Source organism: Carassius auratus, unplaced genomic scaffold (assembly GCF_003368295.1).
Source record: "Carassius auratus strain Wakin unplaced genomic scaffold, ASM336829v1 scaf_tig00028583, whole genome shotgun sequence".
Lineage (NCBI taxonomy): Eukaryota > Metazoa > Chordata > Actinopteri > Cypriniformes > Cyprinidae > Carassius > Carassius auratus.
The window spans coordinates 162,671-188,569 of NW_020525705.1; the positions used below are offsets into that span (position 1 = coordinate 162,671).

At 36.6% G+C, this 25,899-nt stretch overlaps 2 protein-coding genes across 2 annotated transcripts in view; both read right to left on the reverse strand.

Annotated features, from left to right (window-relative positions):
• The window catches only part of LOC113079576 (uncharacterized), a 12,496-nt gene extending 12,054 nt beyond the window's left edge, over positions 1-442 (reverse strand). The window contains exon 1 of the mRNA XM_026251815.1: positions 378-442. Coding sequence (XP_026107600.1) covers positions 378-384 — 7 coding nt within the window. The 5' untranslated portion in view covers positions 385-442. The remainder of the gene's footprint in view (positions 1-377) is intronic.
• Positions 435-25,754, reverse strand: LOC113079577 (zinc finger B-box domain-containing protein 1-like). The gene is made up of 15 exons (XM_026251816.1): positions 25,688-25,754; positions 24,938-25,052; positions 24,532-24,645; positions 20,497-20,578; positions 20,303-20,354; positions 19,112-19,224; positions 16,510-16,605; positions 12,501-12,683; positions 10,725-10,878; positions 9,200-9,311; positions 4,659-4,762; positions 1,740-1,858; positions 1,535-1,599; positions 540-1,288; positions 435-466 (listed from the first exon to the last, which is right to left on the reverse strand). Exons 2-15 carry the CDS (start codon positions 24,997-24,999, stop codon positions 435-437), a joined length of 2,037 nt encoding a protein of 678 aa, XP_026107601.1. The 5' UTR covers positions 25,000-25,052; positions 25,688-25,754.
• Between the last annotated feature and the right edge of the window lie 145 nt (positions 25,755-25,899).

Genomic DNA, 25,899 nt, shown 5'->3' on the forward strand with positions numbered 1-25,899 from the left:
CCCAAACATGACCCTGAACTTGTGAACGGTAGTGTATATGTTACTTATTATTTATGAAATTATTTATTTTACCATATTGGTGTTGCGTCATTTTGCATTGGTTAAATGTTTAAGGCTAAATAACACCGCTTAAGCATAGTAAAGTCTGTAATGCACAGTCAGCTTCGTGTGGTATATATTGGTTTTAAATATATTTCAACTGCTATTAATTACAAAGGAAACAGTTCACTCACAATCATTTTCAAAGAATAATTATAAACATGGTGGCTAAAGCACATCATGGAAGAAAAACAAAACTGCAATTAGATACTGCCAACTAAACTTTTTCAATGTTCAGACAACTTCAATAAAAATGTACCTATATAAATCTTACTGACCTGACATGCTCAGCTGTAAGGACAGCACTGTAGCTTTGGGTGACCTTCGCGGTGCCTTTAACCATTTGGAGACTGGAGGTGAACGGTGCCTGTAAGTATGAGAGGATTCAACTCTCAGCGTAGAGGACCTGATGGAGTCATAGATAGGCCTAGCAGACGTACTTCGATCTGAGACTAATCCAGACTGTGATGATTCTCTAGGTGACGGATTTAATGAAGGAACTGCAGTGCTTTGGGAAGTGATAGCAAATTCTGAAGACAGTTGAGCTAATTTTGGTTCAGAAACAGGTGTTGAATGAGTAGGTATGGACTGGATTGGGTTGACTGGAGAGGAAGCTGATCTAGACCCTGGGGATGGAGAATCTGGAGGTTTAGGACTTTGTTTAGAGACGAGAAAAGCAGGAGGATGACATTGAGAAGCCCTAACAGATGGCACTCTACCAGGAGAGGGGGTGACAGTGGAAATATGGTCCTCAAAGCCTGGGAGAGTTTGTTTTAATTTGGGTGTTAGGAGTGAAGGAGATGATGTTGGCAGAAGCGCTGAGGGTTTATCCCATTGTGCTGCGGAAGATCTCGTCCGTGGGCTCGGTTTTGGAGAGTCACTGAGTTCTACTTTCTGGCTTCCTGTTTGTGAATTCAACAGAGATGGCTCTGAGGTAGTCGACAGGTGCTGTGACTTCTGAAGCCTCGTTTGAAGTGGAGAAAAGCTTTCTGATCTTGGCAATGATGGCGAAGATTTGTCGGTCTCTTGAGACTGGGGCCACATCTCAGAAGAAGAGCTGATCTCTGTGTCAGAATTACATTCACTGAAGGATCCTTTGGTCATCTCAGAGAAATACGGTGTGGAAGGCAAGACCGAATATCCAAAATCTCCTCCTTCAGATAAATCTTCATTTCCTACAGATGCAAACCTTAAGGAAGAAAAACAGACATGCATATATAACATCTAATAACTTACTCCCACAGTTTTATTTCAAGTCTAGTTGTGGCTGATATAAATGTAAATGTCAACATGACTGTATTTGTGTCAGTTCTGAAATAAGAAAAACACAGCAACTTCAATAATATTGTTGCTTCAACACGACACTCCTACTGTGAACTTTTCTGTCGCTTTCTTTCAAAGCATCTCATGTTTGCCTTGATCTTGAGTTTCTTACATTTTGCTCTCGTTTCTCTGCTTGACTCCAAAGGATCTGTAAAATGTAGCATCTCCAACCATCTTCTGGAAAAATTAAAATGACAAAAACAGTTTTTCAGAAGAAGACAGAATGATAAGTGTAAAGAAACATTACTGAGGAGTTATTCTCTGGCCCCCACCCAGCAGTCCATTAGAGAAACTGGGGTGCTGGGGTTCAGAATTACCTCATCTAACTCTATGATGCTTAAACAGGGTTCTGCAGGGCTGTTCGCTTTCCCAGCATCCTCAGCGGGAGGGATCGTGAACAGAGAGGTAATGTATTTATGCAACTCCATCCGCTCTGCTGCAAATCAGAGATGCAGTAAAACAGATTTATGTTTAGAGTTAAACACTGAAATTAAATCAGCTAAATTTTCAGTTTGTACACACTTATTCATAACACAGAGTGACAGATCTTATTTCAGTCCATGCCCTGTGAAAATGTTTATTTATTTTTATTTTTTTAAGACATTAATTTATTTTCTGAATAAACACCCCATCCGTGCACAATTCATTCATGCATATATTACTTAAAGAAAAAATGTTTTCATAATATTTCAAAATACACTACTGTTTAAAGATATGGGATCAGCTAGATTTTCGTATTTTTACCAACAGTAAATACATAATGTTAATAAATGGAATGCATTTTTAATATTTATTCCATTTAAATAACAATGTTTTTCAGTTACTGTAACAGTTACAGTTGCTGATCAAATAAATGCATTATTGGTGAGCATAAGACTTTTGAATGCTGGGGTCTTGAAAAAAAATCAGAATACACAGGATGCGTTTGAAAAAGTGACTAAAAAATGTTTTGGGTGTGAGCATCATGGAGGGCTTTAGAAAAGATGCGACAGGCTTGGGCTGGTGCTGACGAAGAGAGATGCCACTCATCGTGGGGCTGTTTGGGAAAAGCTGAATGTGGTCAGTTCCTTGACAGCTGTGATCAACCGGCCTCCCAACAGCACCTAGAAACTTCTCTCAATCAGCTGTCGGAGTGCTCTGTCAGACCATCGCCCTCCCTCCAGTGTAATAAGAGCTCTGTGATTACCCTTCAGGGACGGAGTGATGGATCCGAGTTGCTGGCTGTGAGAGGAAAGCTGCCCTCTGCAGTGACTCTTACAGCTCATTTCTCCAACTTTTTTGGTGAGAGTGCACTTGTACGGGTCTATGTGAATCACAGCATGTACACGACCAGTCACCCACTATTCCTTGTCATCCATTTTCTAACCCAGGTATGATGAGAAGACAAGTTTACAGTGACAAAAAAAAAAGAAATATATATATATTTGCAAACGTATTTTATATATTTTTCTGGTCCTGTTTTGTACAATAAATTCACATCAACAAACAGTTGACGGTAGCCATTGGCTTACAATATTTTTCCAATGGCTACAATCAACTGTTTGCTTTCCAACATTTTTCAGAACTTCTTCTTTTGTGCTTAACAGAAGAAAGAAACTCATACAGATTTGGAACAACTTGAGGCTGAGTAAATAATGACAGATTTTTGGAGAGGGTTATCCCTTTAAATGTTTGCAAGAAGAAGAGAAAAAGGTAAATATGAGCAAAGAAGAACAAAAATCTAACATTTCACTGAAGTAAAACAGTTGAAAGTGGGGGGGGATATACAGGTGAGGACCTCACCTGTATATTATGAGGACTGTCAAGCAAACTGGATTCAAGAATTTTAGAGAACTTCACAAGGAATGCATTGAGGCTGGGGTCAAGGCATCAAGAGCCATCACACACAGAAGTGTCAAGGAATTTGGCTACAGTTGTCGTATTCCTCTTGTTAAGCCACTCCTGTACCACAGACAACGTCAGAGGCGTCTTACCTGAGCTAAGGTGAAGAAGAAATGGACTGTTGCCATTGGTCCAAAGTCCTATTTTCAGATGATTATAAGTTTTAGATTTCATTTGGAAACCAAGGTCCTAAAGTCTGGAGGAAGGGTGAAGAAGCTCAAGTTACTTGAAGTCCAGTGTTAAGTTTCCACAGTATGTGATGATTTGGGGTGCAATAACATCTGCTAGTGTTGGTCCATTGTGTTTTTTGAAAACCAAAGTCACTGCACCCATTTACCAAGAAATCTTGGAACACTTTATGCTTCCTTCTGCTGAATAGCTGACTAGCTGACCAGAAGATACTGATTTCATTTTCCAGCAGGATTTTTCACCTGCCCACACTGCCAAAAGCACCAAAATTTGGTTAAATGACCATGGAGTTGATGTGCTGGACTGGCCAGCAAACTCACCAGACCTGAACCCCCGAGAGAATAGATGGGGACTTTTCAAGAGGAAAATGAGAAACAAGGGACCAAAAAAATGCAGATGAGCTGAAGGCCGCTGTCAAAGAAACCTGGGCTTCCAAACCACCTCAGCAGTACCACAAACTGATCAGCTCCACGCCACGCTGAATTGAGGCTGCAGGTAAAGCAAAAGGAGCCCCTACCAAATATTTAGTACATGTACAGTTAATTAACATATTTTCCAGAAGGCCAACAATTCACTAAATGTTTATTTTTAATTGGTTTTATGAAGTATTCTAATTTGTTGAGATAGTACATTGGTGTTTTTTTTGTTAAATGTGAGTCAACACTCCTTGTGAAGGGTGTCAATGATTGTCGGAGACTATTTTGAAGGCTCAGGAAACCTTTGCAGGTGTTTTGAGTTGATTAGCTGATTGGAATGTCATCACATTCTAATTTGTTGAGATTGTGAATTGGTGGGTTTTTGTTAAATGTGAGCCAAAATCATCACAATTAAAAGAAATCAAAGACTTCAGTCTGTGTGCACTGAATTTATTTAATACATGAGTTTCACAATTTGAGCTGAATTACATATGCATGAATATAAATAAATATAAATAATTTGTATATTTACATTCATATTTACGTTTTTTTGACCTTTTTACAAAGGGGGCTAATAATTCTGACCACAACTGTATGCATATATATATATATATATATATATATATATATATATATATATATATATATATATATATATGAAAATTGTGTGACGTGAATGTCTATTATCAGTTTACTGTTTTATTGTGTGTGTGTGTGTGTGTGGTGTGTGAGATGAAACCGGCCACACACCTGTCAGTTTTCGGCTCAGTTCATCTGTCTCTGCGGGTGGAGGTGTGGGTGGTTCTGGTCGGCGTTGGACAACAGACCGGGGCTGAAATTCTTCAATTTGTCCTCTGAGGGAGAGAAAATAATGCTGCTCCCAGTAAATCACACTCAGAAATTTGAGGATAATTAATCAGGCTCCCTTTCCTCAATGGTACAACTATAAATAAACGACATTTCAGCACAGCACAGCACTTTAGTAATAGCTTTATACTCCTCTGAAAAATATTTCCACAGTAGTAAAAAATAACATTAACCAATAATGCAATAGCCTGACATGTTTTACGTCTTTTCAGCATTTTTTTAATCGATTCCTGATGCATAAAATCAAGCCTTGCCTTATATTATTTTAGAGATGTGTACAACTACACATTTTCAAAAACAGTTGGCTGGTGGGCTGTTTGACTGAGTAGTTAATTTGCCCATGTTGTAGGTATGTAAAATTAGGCCACTTTTGGTACAAATACAATTGAGCGTCATTGAAGTATAGAGTAGCTGAGTGACATACCATGATTTATGAATGTGACAAATACGTAATCATTGTCTTATTATTTTTTCTTGTGTTCTAGTATAAACATCTTAACTTCTTTGAAACAAAATTTACTCTAAGAAGAAAAATTAGATTTTCGAGGTTTTGAGGTTTAAGATGAAAGAAAGAAAACCATGTTTATATAAAACCTGCTTACATAAATACTTACAGCAAAATGTATTTTATTCCTTTTATCAAATTGTCTAATCATTCCTCGAGTCTTCAGTGTCTCATGATCTTCAGAAATCATTCTAATATGCTGACTGGCTTCTCAAGCATTTCTTATTATAATCAATATTTAAAACAGTTGTTCTGGTTAATATTTTTGTGGACATCTTGATATTTTTTTAAAGGTTATTTAATGAATACAGCATTAGTTTGATACAGAAATCTTTTATAACATTATAAATGTATGTCCTATCACTTTTGATCAATTTAATGCCTCCTTGCTTAATACAAATATTTATTTCTTTAAAAAAATATTACTGGCCCCAAACTTATGTCACAATATGAAAGTTAAATGTAAATGCTGTTTCAACAGAGCATGCAAAGAGTTTATTCTCTCCTCAGTTAATACAAAAAAGCAACATAATTTCAATCCAAAACAAATGAAATTGGCTGAAGGAAGTTGATGACCCAGACTTCCTGGGTCCGAGAGTAAATCTCAGCTCAGCCAGATTTTCCTGACCCACAGGTTTAGTCTTTTAAACCTTACAACCATACAAACGTCTCTCTCTTTTATTCGTTGTGCTCTCATCTCCCTTCCTGAAGCCAACTCTTGCTGCCTGCTTTCCTCATTGCATGTGTGTGTGTTTGTGAGTGTATGAAGGGATTAGACACCCCTATCACACACTCCGTTCCTCCAGAGTGTGAGCTGCAGCCCTGGGCCACGCGTCTGCCCTCCTCCCACAGAACCCAAATACACAAATGCACATGCTGGAAAAATCCAGCTTCCTGTTCCGTGATTCTTCACAGAAAGAAGGCAATTTAACGGATTCACAATTAGACCCTTCTTAAATAGCCGACCTAAATACCATCTCTGCCAGAGATACCATAACGCTCAAGAAGCGGTTCAAAGCACTTAGGAGGGTTTACAGATACTGTGTTTGTGTGTTTTGCTTGCTTTTGTCAGGCTCTCTCATTTCGTAGGCGCGCATCACAATCTTTTTCGGGGGGGCAGAACAACCGTTTCACTGGCTCTTTTTCGAAACTTAGTATGCTGTCTTCAAAAGCAGCACCCTAACTGAAATGGAAGACCTAGAATGTACTACAAAGGGTTTATTTTAGTATTATTCATACACTGTTAAATTTTTTAGTGTGAATTTCCAGGTTAATATTTGCATTACTTTCCCAGTGGGACTTGAACAGCATCACACTGTGTATCTACAGTGCATATGTACTCTGAAGGCACCCAGCAGGCAACACTTCATGAATAGAACATGCTGTAGATTTTTCTAATTCATGTTGGTTTTATTTGTGCTACTGAACTTGTTTTTGGTTCACTTTTAGCAATTTGTGCTGTTTGTTTATTTTGTAACGTTGACTTATGTTGTAAATGTTGTTTTTATAGTGTTATTGTTCAGTTTTGTATGTCGAGTAATACAATTTTAAATTTAAATTTATGCATTTAGCAAAGGCTTTTATCCAAAGGGACTTACAGTGCATTCAGACTAACATTTTTTACCTAACATGTGTTCCCTGGGAATCAAACCCACAACCTTTTACACTGCTAACACAATGTTCTACCACTGAGCCTTCCACAAACAGCTATGAATAGAAAATGCTAAAATTTTGCTTAAATAATGCTTAAATAAAATTTTATCATTATTTATCATCATTTTTTTTCATTTGATACACTTCAGATATGACTAGATCAGAAATTAATGAACATGCAAGTTCAAAGAGTCCAGAAAAATGGGATCACCATTATGGTGACTTCAAAACAATTACAGTATAAACATCAAAATTTCTCCCAGTTAAAGACAACTTTTGTATGTATATATTTCATATATGTTTGTTTTAATTTGAGTAATTCTGTTATGTTCGTTTTTCATTTTTACTCATTTTTTAGCTTTTTTTTTATTATTATTCAGTTTTGAAAATTTTAGTACTTCAACACAAACTTTTTTATTATTATTATTTCAGTTAGTTTCCAAGGTTTTTTTTTCAAAAAAAATATTTTTTCTTTTTTTATTTTTTTATTTTTTTTGCAAAACATGCATATACATACAGATATTTAAGTATTTTAAGAGAATGCACAACAGATTTGTCTTTAAAGGTTTATAGGTTATTATTAAAAATCAATTCCCTATGAAGAAAATCAATGGAGTTTTTACTTCTGGGGCCCAACTGCTGCACTCTATGCTGCCTTTAGACTTTACTGCCCTTTACTATTTGGAACATTCTTCATGTTAGGAGTAGGGCTGTGCGATTAATCGAAATCGCGATTTCAGCTGTTGCTATTTGCTAATCGCAAAAGCCTGCGATGTGGACGCGATTTTACGCGGTTCCAGAGCATATGCAAGACTGCCAGCCTTGAATGGAAGTCTTACTAACCAATAGAGTGAGCGCACCTCTGTTCTCCCCAATCAGCTCTGTGTAAATGCCCATCATAAAAAAAAAAACTACTAAAAAAACAAACACAGAGAAAGCAGGAGAGAGACAGAGTGGGATTATGGCGTCTACAGGGTCAGACCAATAGTTAGGCAAATTATAACTAAACAAAATCGTTATGTAAATTAAGCTTCGAAAAGACAGACAACAAACAAAAAGATAATTTGCAAGAGCTGCGTCACAATGCATATCAAGAGCATCCCTTATTGCATGTTCGCTATTCCCAATTCAGAAGAGCGCACACACAGCCTGTGTCTGAATGCTTCTCATTCTCCCTCCTCTCTTCCCCACGCGGCGTGAATCCCGGGTCATAGACGAGTCGTTCACACTTGCTGCACTCACACAGTCTGTTTCGTAAAGCTCGGTTATATTCTCGCGCGGCCCTGCACCGCAAACCTCCACGAGCGCATCTGGCAGTATGGATGGCTGGATGCATGCACGCAACCTGGCTCTGCTTTTAAAACCAATGTAAATTCAGTCTAACCGCTTGCTAATTTCACTTGGATGAAATGAAACATTCAGCACATTTTCCACTTGTTCTTAAAATCCCAAATACAATGTATCATGTAATACTTTAATAATTTACTAAAGAAATAGAGTTCTTTATTTATACAAAAATTTAAATCTTTCCAGTGAAATGCAGTAATTAATTTGATTCGGTAAAAGTAGTTATACCATTATAATCTTGTCTGCTTAATATATATATTCTGCAGACCTCTGAATAAATATATATTTGTCCCAAAACACAACTGAAAATGTAATGTATTTCAGGGTCATAATGGGATTTGTATTGGTGTAATGTAAACTATAATGGTGTCTACTTGATAGATTCCTATTGGAATAATGCCTAAAACAAAAAGGAATTTTGTAATGGTTTAATGGAAACTGTAATTTCAGCTTTTTTTCAGCAGGGTAATGATACTAATACTGTGCTGCACATTATTGACAATATTGAGCTGAAGCTTGCCTTTGCAAATTTAAAATCGCAAACCAAATTGCAATCGCAATATCTGTCAAAAAAATCGCAATTCAATATTTTCCCCATATTGCACAGCCCTAATTAGGAGTGTGCCTATAATATCTTAAAATGGTCCCTACATAGGCAGCTTGCTAGGTTTGTGTGCCAGTGTGTTTGTTTAAGGAAGATTTTACAAATATAAAGCTATACCATGAGGCTTTGGTGCTGATTAGCTCAATAAATTCCAGTGACTCAACTTAAAGGTAAGGCTTTGTAATTAGCAGCCATAAGTCATTAATTGATCTTAAATGGACCTTAATTTGGGCCTGGGAAGGTAAATGAAGCTTGTAATGCTCTTATTCAATGGGTGCCTGTTCGGTTATAAAGTGTTAGGTGACAAGCACTAACCTGCGGTGCTTTTTCAAGAGGAGTTTCTCCATGTAGCACAAAGTGTCCTCCTTGAACTCCACATAAATTAACGGCTGGGATCCTTTCTCTGTTTGTGTTTCCATCACGGACACTAGAGAGAAAACCACACCAATCAAGCCTTCAGTCCAAACTCTGTGTGTACAGAACAGGAAAATAACCGTACACTGAAGTGTGCATGTAGCCTAGAAGTCGTTCACACATTCTTTTTAGCAAACCCTTTTCTTTTTAGCCTCATGCAAACCACTAAAAAATTTATATTAAACAAATACTCGCTGTTGAGTGCAGTATTTATTTTTTTTTAAGTTATTTTGCTGTATTGTGAGAATTTAAAGGGCGGTTAGACTTCAGAGCATCTGTAACCCCCTTAACACAATAGTCATTATCACAGTGAGCACAAGCCAAGCACTGCAGCAAGAGAGAGAGGGACAAACACAAGGAGTCTGATGCATGATACGGACTAACTTTACTTTGCTGCAGTGTGATTCAATCGAGTGTAAGAACGGCTGTCCTATTCAGCTTTAAACCCAACTATACATAAACAATGTTTGAAATTACAGGCAAGCATATATATATATATATATATATATATATATATATATATATATAAATAATCAAATTTCACATAACACCATGTCTACACTGGATGTGAAATATGTGTCACCATGGATCAAAATAAATTTCTCCTCTATTAATTCTGACCGTTACATCAAGGCCAGCTCATGACATTTCTTGTCTCTGGTTTACTAATTTAAATAACAGTTTGCTTCAAATTATAATTGTATGCAGCTGTAGCAATACTATGTACTATAAATAATAAAATCATTGCCTTTGCATTAATGTAAAGTATTATCATTTTCCCTTTGATAAAGTCGAGCATCAAGATCACAGCTGATTAATCTTCTAAGCTTTATTATTATGAATCTGCTACTAATAAACTGCAAGATAACCTGATGAGATCATTGTGATGAGGTTGTGATGTTCGTCATTGTATAAAGTAAACTACTCCTAAAGCATAGTAAGTTTAGAATTAACAGTATGCACAAGACCTCACGTCTGCTCTCATTTAGCAACAAATATCCTGCTGTTCTTGACTAATAGCCCTAACAGATTGAATTTCTTGTGAACTGGCATCATCATTCAAGTTTCTGAGAATAGTTTTTTAAACTCATTGAATCATATGTTGTCAAATCATGGAGGCGTTTCAGCAAACCGCACGCAGCGCCTGAAAACACACACACGTTATCATCGAGAACATGTTTGTCATGCATATACTGAATGTAGTTACCTGGCAACCAATCAGCAGCCCTGACGCACTTGCAGCGTGCGTTCTATCAGTCAATGCCACACATGAGTGTGCTTTATGAGAGACTGTTTGTGTGTGTTCAGACAGCCTGCAAGGGTATATATGTGGCAGCTCACACCAACCGGACAGCATGTCACTTTATTACCGTGGTTTGACTGTAGACCCTCCACACACACTCAGATGCATAAATGTGTGTGTTACCTGGTCTCTGTCTTCCCTCTCTCCACTCTTTCAGAGCCTCCTGGAAGGACCTGGCTGACTCTTCTTCATCAAAGCCTCCTCTCTGCAGAGAGCTGTCCTCTTCCTCACCAGCCTCCTCATCCTCCAAGTCAACACCGTCATTCATGAACAACACCTGAGGCGAGACACAGAGAACACAATAAGAGTGACAGAGACAGTGAGAGATGGAGATTCAATTAAATGGAGCACATGGCCAAGTTTCCACAGGTTTTGTGTTTAAATGTTGACTTCATTCCTGCCAGCAAGAACACAAGATGTATGCACTGAACTGATCAGATGTTGCAGTACTATACATTTATATGTTGCATAGATTAAAAAACACAACAACAAAAAAACCTGCTGTTCTTTTGAACTTTCTATTCATGAAATTATATGAACAAATGTCCTTATTTCCAAAAAATGGCACAACATTTATGTGTAACATTGAAAATGTTCCTTGCGCATCAAATCAGCATATTAGAATGATGTCTGAAGGATCATGTGACACTGAAGACTGGAGTAATGATGCTGAAAATACAGCTTTGCATCACAAAAATAAACTACATTTAAAAAAAAACATTTAAAACATTTACAACTTTTTTAAATGATAATTATATTGTACAATATGGTTACACTTTAGTAGAAATCTTCATATATAATGCATCATAAAAGTATATTTAATGCATTAATTCTGACTTTTAATGCACCTTGTAATGCATTGTGTGAGCTCATCTATCTATTCCTTGTTACACAGAAAAAGTAATGCATTAAAGTAACACCAAACTTTAAAAAAAGAAAAATAGGCTAATATTCCAACTCCCCTACAGTTAAACCGTTGAGTTTTACTGTTTTCGAATCCATTCAGCCGATCTCCGGGTCTGGTTGTAGAACTTTTAGCTTAGCTTAGCATAGATCATAGAATCTGATTAGACCGTTAGCATCTCACTCAAAAATGACCAAAGAGTTTTGATATTTTTTTCCCATTTAAACTTGACTCTTCTGTAGTTAAATTGTGTACCAAGACCGATGGAAAATGAGAGTTGTGAATTTCTAGGCTGATATGGCTAAGAACTATACTCTCATTCTTGCGTAATAATCAAGGAACTTTTTGCCGCCGTATCATGGATGCTGCAGGCGCAGTGATATTACGCAGCACCTGAAGATAGTGCCCAGCTAGTTTGTGTAGTTGCTGCAATAGCAGAGTTGCTGGGGACGATTTTCAGGCCTTGCGTTATAAAGTGAGACTTTTTTTCAAAAATAATGGAGTGTTCCTTCAAAACACATTTCTCAAAAGATCCATTTCAGATGAACCAAATCTGAAAATATAATATATTTTAACTTTGGTTATAATTATTTATGAAAATATACTGTATAATGCATTGCATGTACATCATAAATACCTTTATAATGCACTGTACAGAAAAATAAACTTCTTTCCTTTAAAACTCCTTAACTCATGCTTCTAATGTCTGTCGTTGTTTTGTTGTTTTTTTGTGAACATGTGCTGCTAAAAAGTTTGATATACAGTACAATGCATTATAAACATTTTTTTTAATGCCTTAATAATGTTTTTCAATTTCAATCTGCAAATATTATAATGCAGTTTAAATTTGGTTACAATTATTTATGAACAGAAATAAAAAATTACAATGTACATAATAAATCCGTCTTTAATGCATTTTCCATTTCTAACTGGATTTGACCTAAAGAAGCTAAATGTATGATTCACTGTTCAACCCCAAACAATCAGTGGCTCACCTGTGTGTGGTGTACATTGTTATCAGAAGTGGGCCAAAGGCTCCTAGGAGTTGATCTTTTCTCTGTAGCTTTACTTTCATCAGCAGATTTGGGGGACGCTCCTTGTTGATTCTCCTCGCCGCTTACCTGCTGCTGGAGGCGGCCCAACACATCCCGAGTGCTGACAGGGGTCTGGAGCTCTGCCTGGAGGACGAAGCATAGATTTCAGTCAGACTTTCAGTTCAAAGTATACAAATGCATCCTGTTAATGATTCGGCTAATGTACTGATGCAACTGAATGAATGCACACTCTTTATAGGTAAAGCATTCATCCAAGTCATTAAATGGGATGTCCTGTGTTCAAAACACATCATCTGTGACAATTGTAAAATACCTGTTAGTTGTAAAAACCAGAAACAATAATGTAGTCTAGTACTTGGGACAGCAGGGTTAAAACTAAAAAGAAAACTTGAAACTTGAACTTAATCTATTTTATTTCAGCTCATTTGTATTTAGATTAACTATTTATATAGTACAGACCAAAAGTTTGGAAGCATTACTATTTTTTATGTTTTTGAAAGAAGTTTCTTCTGCTCATCAAGCCTACATTTATTTGATCAAAAATACAGAAAAAAAGTAATATTGTGATATATTATTACAATTTAAAATAATTGTTTTTTAAATTTATTATACTTTAAATTATCATTTATTTCTGTGATGCAAAGCTGAATTTTTAGGATCATTATCACATGATCCTTTAGAAATCATTCTAATATGAAGATTAATTATCAAAGTTGGAAACAGTTCTGCTGCTTAATATTTTTTCAGAACATGTGATACTTTTTTAGGATACATTGATGAATAAAAGTAAAAAAAAAAAAAGAAGAAGAAGAAGCTATGTTTTTAAAATATAAATATTTTGTGATAATAATATACACTACTGGTCAGTAATTTGGGGTTTGTCTTTTTTTCTTTCTTTTTAAAAAAAAAAATCAATACTTTTATTCAGCAAGGATGAGTTAAATTGAAAAAAGGTGATTATTAGTGTTATTGATCAAATAAATGCAGGCTTGATGAGCAGAAGAAACGTCTTTCAAAAACATTAAAAATAGTAATGTTTCCAAACTTTTGGTCTGTACTATATAAATAGTTAATCTAAATACAAATGAGCTGAAATAAAATAGATTAAGTTCAAGTTTCAAGTTTTCTTTTTAGTTTTAACCCTGCTGTCCCAAATACTACACTACTACACTATTTATATAAAAATATAATAGTGTCTTATATAATGAAATGACACTAAAATAACACCGTTGGGCAGGACATTGTACACACTGGGGGAAAAATGGTGTAGAAGCAATTTTCACTCAGAAATTGCTAACAAATTTCACAAACAATTGCAAAGAAATGGCAAGTAACTCACTGCATTAAACGTGAAATTTTCTTATATAACATCCAATAAAATGTGCTTTATGTACAACTTTGAAAACAAATTAGTGCACTTTTCATTTTAAAAGTAGTAACCATGAAATATGTCGTACAATACACTGCGAAACCTAAAACCCAGAAAACACTTACATGTAGCATGGTAGGGTTCCTTTAATTTGATCATATTTACACTAGGTAATTGCTCCTTTTATTACTGATTACTGCAAACATTATCAAATCTCGCCGTAAAAAGTGCAAATGAATAATAGTCATGAAGAAAAGTTTGATTAAATCATATATTACACCCAATAACTGGTACCCAGACAACAAATTCCTCTTTATGACATTATGTCCTTAAGATAACATTGTTAGTGGCCATTACGGTGGTCGTGGCTGCTGAATAATGCTTTCTCTTACCTCACCAGATAAAACCTTGACTGTCTTGTGAATAGATTTTTATTATGCACTCAAATTACAGTAAACAATAGCAGATGAATTAGTTTATCTCTGCATAGTGATTTTCAGACAATAGAAAGCAATAGGAAACTATTAAAGGGAGAATAAATGTGTGCAGTTTGAGATAAAAGAGACTGAATCAAAAGCAAATGGACAAATGCCTCTCTATCAAAAACAGACGGAGACAAACCAAGCTTGCAAAGAACAAACCCTAGGGACAAAAATATTAATATTTGTTCCCTTTTCCCCCATGGAAGCAAATTCAACTGGATTAGGATGCATAAAGCTGCATCAGAGCCCAGTGTAGTTAAATACAATTCTTAGTTTCTTGCCAAGACTGCACACTCCCTTCAAGCAGCACCCAGAAAGGACAATTTTGTCATAATTTACTCATAATTTATGTTTTTTTTTTTTTTTAATCCTGTATAAGCTTCTTTTCTTCTGTTGAATATGAAAGAAGATATTTGAAAGAATGTTGGTAACCAAACAGTTGCTGGTAGCCATTGACTTCCATAGTGTGGAAAAACATTACTATGGAAGTCAATGGGGACCAGAAACTGTTTTGCTACATTTATCAAAATATATTTTGTGTCCAACAGTAGCTAGAAACTTACACAGGTTTTGAACAAAATGAGGGTGAGTAAACAACAGATTTTTTATTTTTGGGCAAAAAAATAATACATGTAATACCTTTAATACATTTTCTAATGGTATATTATACTAAAATAACAGCGAGGAAGCTCACTAGAAGAGAGCCTATGGGTTCCTCTGTTTCTCCTCCATCTGGACTTGTTTGCTTGTGTTTGTGTAGCTACATCTTTCAGTATGCGGCAGTGCAGGGTGAGCGTCGCACAGGGCAGAAGTAAGTTTGGTGGTGCACATTTGCTGCCTAATGCTGCATGATGGGATATAAACATGAAGACAGATGCGAAGGGTTTATGTGGGCCACTCAATGTCATCTTCTCAGAAGAAGAGCTGATCTCCACACCATTCCAGCATACCCATAGTGTGCAATAATTGGAGCACCTCAAATGCTACGATCAACACTGACACACACATGATGATGCCTTAACATATTTGTATGCATATGTGTAGTGCTTTATGACATGGGGTCATGGTGAAGTATGTTCCCTGCATGCCCTGGGGTCAGACTTTTCCCAGTTGACTCAACAGTCTGACTGACTGAAATACAGTAAAAACAGGAATTTATTTTCTATTTAAAATGTAGTTTTATGCAAAGCTGAATTTTTAATTGTGTCACATGATCCTTTAGAAATCATGCTAATATGCTGATTTGCTACTTAATATTTTTGTGGAAACCGTGACACACTATCATGCAATATTTGAAGGTCAGTAAGAACACTTTTATTTAGCAATGGTGCATTGAATTGTTAAAAAATGACAGTTAAGATAATTATGTTGCAGAAGATAAAAATAAAAAAGTCTAATATTGTAATAATAATACATAATATTTATTTTTACAGTTTTGATCAAATATATGCAGCTTTAATGAGTTTAATTGAGAGTTCAAAAAAACTAAATAACCTTAATGATTCCAAACTTTTGACGATATTGTAAATGGTTGTATTAATTATGATTGTACATAGGTACACATAAGTGTGAATAGTGTCAACCTTCATTAGTCAATTAAGCAAGTGTAGATCATAGTGATAATATAATAGTAAAATCACATAGCTAAAAGGTAATTTAATGAGCACAGTTGTTTTAACATAAAGTTCATTTAATGGGAACAAAAAGAAATGAAGAAAAAAAAAATTATGCTGCTTATTTGTTGCATTGGCTAAGGCAACCTTCCTGAACGAAAGTGGTCAGACTTACAGTTTTCACCTTATAAAACCATGGGGCCGCTCAACTCTCTAAAACAAACTCAAGCTGACGGAAGCGAGTGTGTGTGAACACACATCAGCTGTTTGTGTTTGTGTGGCTGTTCTCTAACCTGGGAAAGGTGTGTGTAATTAGAGTTGGGTTCGAGTGAGCAGATTGTCCACTAATGGTCACCAGCATTCTGCGTTTCTAAGAAACGGCATGGAGGAGGAAGGCTGAATCTGGAGGTTTGTGCCTGTCGCTGCTGAGGGTGTGTGTGTGTGTGTGTGTGGGATGGAGGGTGGTTGTCAGAACGCCTCCTCACCTGTACGGGAACCATACGATGGCGCTTCAGTGCCCCCTTCTGGTGGAATCTGACGAAGCAGCCCACACAATAATCTTCTCCGCATTCTGCACACGTCTGAAACAACAATTAAATAAGCCCAGGATTTCTACAGCAAGGTACATTCACCCAAAAAAAACTTTAATATCAGCAATATATATTTAAATATCTTGCACTTTTTGCTTAACACGATACATATTAAAATGGAGAGAAGGGAGCCGCACATATCTTAAGGGAGCTCATTATTTTGTTACAGATTGTAAATGGATGCGGAGGATGATAGGATAGGCCGTTTGATGGACCGACGGACAGATAGAAAGACAGACTGCATAGCAGCACAAGAATTTCAAAACCCACTATCAAACCCACAGCTGAAGAGCCACTTGTAAATGAACCCAGCCTGCTGTCTTGATTCATTCGGTCTGAACATCTGTATGATGATGCAGCACTTCAGCTGGAGAGATGCATGATGCTCGGAAGAGTTTCAATTCCATTTGGACAGACTTTGGATATGTTTGGAATATTATATCTGCAGTCTACATGAACATTTTTGCACATAGTATGTTTGTATCCAATATCTATTTTACCTATTACATTTGCCAAAATGTGGAGGCAAAGCACGGTGCATGAAATAATGTATCCCACAATGCAGTGTGCTTTCCTTGACCTTCCGTTACCAGCATGACAAATTAATAACACTGACTATAGTCTGATAAATAGTTTTGCAACTTAAAATAGGTGGAAACATATACAGCATACACCTCACAATATTCTGTCAGATAAAGATCAGCAACATATAGGTAGTATGCTCTTCTGTGTGCAGCCATAGTTCATTAGGCTAAAGGTCAAGTGACCGGTCACAGTTTGGTTTGTTTTACATGCTGTTTAAGGAAGAGCTTATCCAAAGTAGTAAACACCAACTCATTCAAATAAGTGGAAATGTGTAGACTTCGCAATGTCTGTCCAAACATTTCCTATATCAAAGTTGAAGTTCTGCATCTTCAAACTGTACATAGCAGATATTTACAGATAATTTCACAAAGCTGAATATACAGTTCTGCTCATGGATTTTGGTTTACTTTCAACTAACTAGTGGATGTGCCATGCAAGCCAGTCAATCACGAGAAACTGGAGATATCAGCCATTTCTATGTACAGTACAGTATGCATCTTATTTATCTTACTTATCTGAGAAGTATATTTCACATATTGAAAAATTAAGTAGGCAGGCAGTATCCAGTGTTACATGAATTTTAGAGTAAATAGTATAGTACATTCTATTCTGAACAAAACAACAGCTTTCAGTTCAACTTTAGCTCCTCTAGGGATGTGTGAGTGAGCACGGAGGAAACCCTTAGGATGCCTTGGCTCTACAAATCCATAAATACATCGAGACAGACATACACACACACCCCGAACATTCACTTTAACACACTTGCTGTCTTTGACAGCCAAATGCCTGTGTGCAAATTCCACAGGTACATTTCCCCTCGAGATGTCTGTCTCAAAGCACTCAAGCAGAGCATGAAAGTCCCAAATCTCCCAAGGGTGACAGGGTCCCCTTTAATACGGCCACACAAACACGCACACACACACACTCACGGTGAATAAAGAAAAGGGTAAATACAGTGCTGCTCTGTGAATCTACAGCTGTGCCCATTACCGGCTCCTTTAATGGCCACATAAAAAAGGTCTAATTTCAGCACGACACCACTGAAATAAATGACAGCAGTGGCATTCTCCCCAAACTGATTTTTAAGAGGGCTTCCGGACAACAGAATCTGCACTTCATGTCTTCGTTGCTGAGAAATCCTGTTGGATGAGTAGAAATATATTTGCAGCTCTGTATTTATCAGCAGTTCAATCTAGTGCTGCCAAAGTAAAAAGTGGAATCTTACTGTTAGGAGCTAAGGAAGCTCTTTTATTTGAACTGATGAAGGATAACAGACCCTTATATCATGCACTTTAGTCTCGAAGAGACAGACTCTGACTATCTGTACCTTAGTCTGGTTGAAAAAGCTACTTAACCGATATGTCTGACTAGTGATGGGTTTATTTGAAGTTCATGGTAGTTCTATAACAGCGTGGGAAAACAGTAATATATGAAGTGGCATGGCATTCTTCATGAAAGATCTGTGTAATGTCGGCATGTGCAGAAATAATTGTATAGAAAAAATGTTGTGTTTCTCAAGGATATTTATATTAGTTGCAGAAACACTCATACCAAAAAAAGTTCAAAAGGTCAGTGATATTTTTTGGAAAACAATTAAATGCTTTTATTCAGTAAGGATGCATCAATTGATCTAAAGTGACAGTAAAATGTGCAAACTGTAAATTTTACATACTGTAAAATATTTTACAGTTTCCACAAAAATATTAAGTACCTTTGTGTCACAGGAATACATTTCATTTTAAATGGTAATAATAATTCACAATATTACAGTTTTTTATCAAATTAATGTAAAAAAATGCTAACTTTAGAGCAGCAGTGTATACCTGAGACATGATGCGTGATGAATGAAAGGGATGGATAGTTTGGAATTAAGAATAGTTCTGTTCACATAACAGAACGGATGAAAACTCACCAGTCCGGCCAGCTGAACTTCACACTGTCCACAGACTTTTCCCCTCAGGTTGAGCTTCCTGTTAGTGCCGTGTACCTTGGCGACTCGTTCCGCTATTACCTGCTTCTGTACTGCTGAAGTAACAAAAACACACAGACACACACACACAATTCAGAACTCTGCACATGAAATCTGCATAGGATGGTATCTTCTGAGAGAATCATGCCATCTGACTGATTTGGAATGTTCCACAATGGCATCGACTCTCTCAACAGTTCAGCACGTGCATCACACATGTGAGACTCAACAGTAGATTAAAACAGAGCTGGTGCATAGCATGTTACTAAGTTAATGATTCAATATGGAAGTAAATCCAAACTAACGTTCCAAAAAGTTTAACCCAGGGAACAAAGGATCCTTTGTAATGTGTTCATTATGTGCCATATAAACTAACCTGCATGAATGCTCTTAAAAACAAAACTTTTGGATAAAATAGTCAATTAATTAATAAGACGGGGCCATTTTCATCTAGACTGTGCCAAAATGGCCAATAATGGGTGGACTCTTTGTGTAAGCTATTGAATGTGTGATCAGCATAAAGATAGGTATCCGATGAACTCAATTAAAATTTTGTTATGTGCAAAAGTTATAACGATTTGAAAAGTGAATTTTTGAACTGGTGGTGTCACTATAGAGTTGGTCCTAGGGACCCCAAAGTTGGTCAGATCACTACAAATGTGCTAAATTTGATCATTTTCCTATGTTCCACTCTTACGGCTGCCGTAGACTCACACTGCAGTAGACAGCTATAGAGATGGCCCCTAACCACAGCCCCTTCAGGGCTTGGCCCCTAATAATTCAATAACAAATCTTATCCTATTCAGTGTGTTGCTTCTCCAGTATATTTATCTAGTTATAAGGATGTTTACTGGAAAATAAGTCAAAAATAATGACCAAGAAAATAACTTTTTGCAGTGAAATGTCTGCAACAGATACAGTACACATGTTGCCTTAATAATTATGTACCCTACTGTTTTGTTTCAGTTACTAGACGTTTGACTTGTAACATTTGGAAATTCCTACATAAAAAGAAGGGGTTTGTAGTTAAGGCTTCACAATGCTTGTATCCAAGTGATAAATGAAAATGAGGAAATGGGAAAAGGAGTCAAAAACAAGCCAGGCAAAACACACGTCAGACTCCAGTCCACCCACCTGGTACAGGCTCGTCCTTCAGCACTCTAATCTTCATCTTGCCTGGAGAGAGCTGCCCGAAACAACACATTTCAAACACAGTTTCATGCAGTTACTTCTAGAAAGGCTATCCCTGGCATGAATGAAGCTGAAGTCAGCCTAATTTAGACTATTTGAAACAGAAACACAGGCAGACAGATGTTTAAAACTCTTACTCTGTGAGGTGAGTTCTCCTTGTTTGTCTTGACGCTCTGAACTCCGGGCTGTGCTGAACGCCAGTGAGAAGCTCCCATCTTCCTGTGTGGAAATATCATAGAAAGTTGCTCAGTTTAGCATAGAACTGCAACTAGTTTTAATAGCTAATGGTGTGTGTCTCATAAAGCAAGAAACATTTGGAGGACTTTTTATTACTTTTCGAAACCCCCCTAAGTAATAAAATCTTGTGCGTAACTCATGGTAAACTTTTAATTAAGCACATATCAAATAGTGGAAAACAAACACAAACAGTACATGAAAGCATTTGCCCTACATAATTCAGCCCGATACACAGACGGAGGGTCGACTTCATTTGTTTTCTGATTTGTTGTTTTGGTTGCCACATCAAATCAACAGTCTAAATAATTCACGGTGTGATTGCGGGGGAAGCCATTTGTTTAGAGTGGGCTGTCATACTGGCGTCGAGCCGCAAGCCCGAGTGTGTTCAAAGGATGGAATTGAATCTTATGTGTGTCTGGCTGTACGATATAATTTTGCAAGTAAAGAGGTAACCGTGCTTTTGAAATGTCTCTTTCTCTCATATGGGTAGTGAAAATTCTGAAAACTATAAATCAGGAATGAGACTGTTTAATAATAAAAATCTCAGAGGTATGTGTTGTTGGTGACAGGGCATATGACTGTCTACTTGTCTACTTTTACTTCACTGACCAGGCAAAATAATAAATCTAATCGCTCAGTAAAGTAATACTGTAATACTTAGGAGTTTGTTTAAATATCTAACCCCAAAAGCAATAAGAAAAGTCATGAATAGATCAAACTAAAAATACACAGCTCAGCAGCTCCACTAAAATCCATCTCATTTTATAAAAGAGTGAGATAGTCAGAGACTTTGGAAGGGGCCAGCAGGGAGAGAGGACACTTCCTCTGCATGCTGTCCACTCTCATTAAGGGCTGTTTATGTGCTGGCCTTTATCAGTCTGATGGAGACGGCGTTTGGGACGGGGATTAACTGCGCTCAAGCCTGCCTGTCAGCATTATGGAGAAATGCACAGGCAACGTGGCAGTTGTGCTAACAACTGGCGGATTACCATCACATGCACACTGAGTGCCAACCAGCAAGACAAACACTTATCTCCAGTCAGGGTCACAGACATCAGACCTCTCTGCTACTTGAGTTCATTGCGTGGCAGCAGTGGGACAGGTGAAGGGTTATTATACTGCACATTTAACCTGGTGTTAAATAAAATTTCAGAGTGATAAAAAAATTACCTCTAAAAGTGTTAGTCTTTTCAATAAATGAACTTAAACTTCATTTAATATAACAAATATTAAATTGTTTAAAATAGTCCCATTTTAATCATCTTGTACTATTAATGGAAATAGATGTATACATATATTAACTTTTTAACTCCCAATACTATAACTTTTTTGTATCATAATTTCTTCTCAGAATTCCAAAACATAAACTCAGAACTGCAAGATATAGATGCAGAAGGGCAAGCTATAAACTTACAATTTCTGAGAAAAAAAAAGTCATAACTGAGATAAAATGTAAACAGAAAACAGATTTGCGAGATGTAAGCTGAAAATTCAGAGAAAAAGCTTGCAATTGGGATATGTAAACTAAATTCCCATTTATCTCACAATTCATATATATATATATATATATATATATATATATATATATATATATATATATATATATATATATATATATATATATATATAATGTTTTTTTTTTAAGTTCAAGTTTATATTTCTCAATTCTAAGCTTAAGTTTCTGAGACAATTCTGAGATAAAACATTTAAATTATGAGATATAAACTTGCAATTACAGAGTTCGAAAAAACTTTAAGCTTTAAGATCCAAATATTTTCTAACATTATAAAAGTGTTTAATCTTTAACCTTATTGAATAAAAGTATTAATTTCTTAACATCCTTACTGACCCGAAACTTTTGAAATGTAGTATATACTGATGTTCAGGTCTGAAGAGAGAAGCAACAACAAAGTTTTTAAAAAGAAACTACAAGTTTGCTTCAGCGGTCCACTTTGTGAGTACAGTTTATTCACCCATTGAGCATAAAGCCCGAGCCCATCGGCTCTCATCTGCTCTTATGAATTCAACTGTGGCCCTTTAGTCCTCTACCTTCGCTACAGTAAACAGCAAACAGGTTGAGCGAGGAGGAAGATAACATCAACCATTCCCAGCACGGCACCAGCAACAGAAGTTCTGCTTTGATTAATGGCTGCTGATAAGAGCTAATCTGAAAGAGTTTTATTTAATAACATCCGTATGGAGGCAATAGTAATTGAGATATGGTACCACTCACATCCCCTAAATAAGACAGTTCCGGTACGTGGCCCAGATCTCGCAGGCATCTTGTCTATAGCTGCATTCTCAATGCATTCATTCCTCTGATTATTGCGAAGTGCTGTCTTATTTTATTGATAAAGGTGCACATCCTTTATAGGTCCATAAAGCTCCATCCCCATGAAGAACTCACAGGAAAACCTTCATGCTATTGTCTCCGATTGGCCTTCTGCCTTACTGATATATCTGCTTTCCAGACACAAATATTTAAAACAAAATTCGACTGAATATATATGTTTGCATTTGTTCGGTAGCATATATGAGAATATGATGTATTCACTGTATCTACCCCATTCCTGTAGTGTTTGCATCCCCTGCTGCATTACGAGCGAATGACTAAAACAGCCACCCCTTAAAATTCATGAAGTCACATTTTAGTGTTATTAATGAAGAGCTGAAGGAAAGGGGCCGGGTCGAGAAGAGGGATAGAGAGAGAGACATCAAATTAATAACTAGTGATGTTATTTTTTCCTATTCTTTTATTTTGACAGAAAACTAATTTCCTGTCTTCCTCGTTTTGGCACAGGGTTTCACTTAATCTTAATTTGTTTGGGAGAAATGGGAAGACAAGCATGGCGATGCAGCGAGAGCAGAGCTGCTGAAGCCGAGATGACTCAATTTCCTTCCACTCGATGGTTAAGCTGATTCCATCACACCAGATCGCTCTGAAGTCAAACCATGACCCAAGATTACCTGCAGGAGCTGCATACTCCATGTGACGATCAGATTTCAAAGCTAATGGCATCCCTGTCACTCCATTTCCAATTCTTTTCTACCTTGACTACATACACTTGCATTTTTTTTCCTCTAACGTTATCCAAAGTAACGAATGTCAAGTTAGATTAATATTTATTTGCAAAGTCAAATAAAAGTATAAAAAGTATATACAAAGTATAAAAGTGACTCAGACAGGTACGGAAAATATCAGATCTAATGTGTATTAAAAATAAATATGTATAACTTTAACATGACATCACATAAAGGAGGACCTTCAATGCAACACTAATAACTTTAGGAAAAAGTCTGCCAAATAAATGAATGTAAATGTATGGCTTTAGAGGAATTGTGTGAGATGCACTACTTTTAGGAAGATTTTGTTGTTGTTGTTTTTAAGTTTGACAGCCGTAGTCACTTTAAACTGTCATTGTATAGGGGAAAAAAATATTTGCATACAAGTTTTGGAAAGGTTAAAAAACCCTAACAGAATGTTTATTTAAATGGGGACGTCGTGGCCCTGTGGTTAGAGTTTATGACTCCTAACTCTAAGGTTGTGGGTTTGAGCCTCGGGCCGGCAAAACCATGACTTAGGTGCCCTTGAGCAAGGAAGTGAACCCCAATGCTCCCCGGGTGTGTGTGTTCCTGGATTAAATGCAGAGCATGAATTCTGAGTATGGGTCACCATACTTGGCTGTATGTCACTTAATTTTGGGTGAAGTATTTGTTGAAGTCGCTCTGTCCTTGCCAGCACACTTACCCTCACAGTCTTTCTCTTGCTGTTTCTTCCTACGTTATTCATTTTATTCATTGTCGTTTCATTGTTTACATTTCCTCTTTTATCTCAGCGCTCTCTGTCACAGTCATTGTTTGGCCCGTTAATTTATTCATCTACTCACTCATTCATTAATTCAACAAGCTGTCCCACCCCTCCCTGTTTCACTCACTCCCTCTCCTCTTTCTCCTGGTTCATACACTGTCTGAGCTCCTCCAGTCTGCTCTCCATCTCCTTGGCATGTTGATCCAGCTGCACTGTTTCCATACGCAGTTCCCGGAGATTCCTTGGAGGGAGAATAGACACACACACATACATATACATATATATATATACTTTTTACATGCTATATATAAACTTGTACAAACCAGTTTGACTGACTTTTTCCTGTTTTATTACCACCACTCTGCTTAACACAATAATTCAACTAAATACACAAAATCATGGTATTCTGCTAAAATGAACAGACTACTCTGAACTTTTGGAGCGCCGCCATTTACAACCGTGACGTGTAATGTGCTAATAATGTGAAAAATCTGAAGCGTGAAAAGAAACTCAAGGGAACCGACTGTTCAAACCTGACATTTAACTTCATTGACTTGGGCTTGCTGGGAAGTACCACAAAGTTGTTTAAATTCATGGTGCTCTCTGATCAGACCGCAAGCTTCACAGGCTGCAATTTTCCAAAGTGTCCTGAGAAAATAGAGATCTGAGTGAGAAACGCACAGCGCACAATAAGACAAATTTCACTGAATTAACCCACAAAGAGGCCAGTGAAATAAATAATAGCAGCAAAAAAAAATGTAAATAAAAGACATGGAGCACTGATGGTATGAAATCATGGTACTGAATGATTTGCATATTTATTGGTATTTTCATGGTGTTCAAAGATATCTAAATGAATACCAGGGTACCACAATGTTGCATGGCCAAAGAACCATGGTAACAATGTAATGTTTACGTTACATTTGACATAAAATATACCATTATTATGTATTTGTAAGCTCAAACGTAGCCTACTTCAAATAATATTTAAACTATCATCTATAAACATTTCATAATTCCTTACTTTTTATGTACGTCAATCGTTTAAGATTAAAGAATAGGCAGATTATAGAGATAAATTGTCATATAACGTTATATATAACGTTACTCATTAGACTTCGTTTCCTGTTCATTTGGGCGTAACTAAATAGAGCTTTCTAAAACAAAGGCGATGGCTGTTAAAAGGAACTAATATATTTGTTTGTTGGTTTGTTTTTCAGAGATAAAATATTCTAAATCAACAATTCTTTATCAGAATTTATGAGGCTTTTAAAAGTACTTACACCAACAGCGTCCTTGTCCTCGTCCAAACTACCGCTTGTGGAAACTGTGTACATGTGTCGTTATAGCAACGCGTCGCGTATTAGCGGGCATGCGCACGTGCTCGTGCATTGAACTACTGATTGCCACAACAAAGAACAACAGCGATAATAATAATTTATTATTTTTATTAATTTATTTAATTTCTCTCTATATATATATATATATATATATA

Excerpts from the sequence above, each read along its gene's own strand:
- LOC113079577 (XM_026251816.1), bottom strand. The coding sequence starts at position 24,999 with ATGAATTTAAACAACTTTGTGGTACTTCCCAGCAAGCCCAAGTCAATG. Across the intron at positions 9,312-10,724 it reads AGAGGGAAGACAGAGACCAG|TGTCCGTGATGGAAACACAA; the intron begins GTAACACACACA and ends TTTTCTCTCTAG. Across the intron at positions 4,763-9,199 it reads CTCTTGAAAAAGCACCGCAG|AGGACAAATTGAAGAATTTC; the intron begins GTTAGTGCTTGT and ends TCTCTCCCTCAG.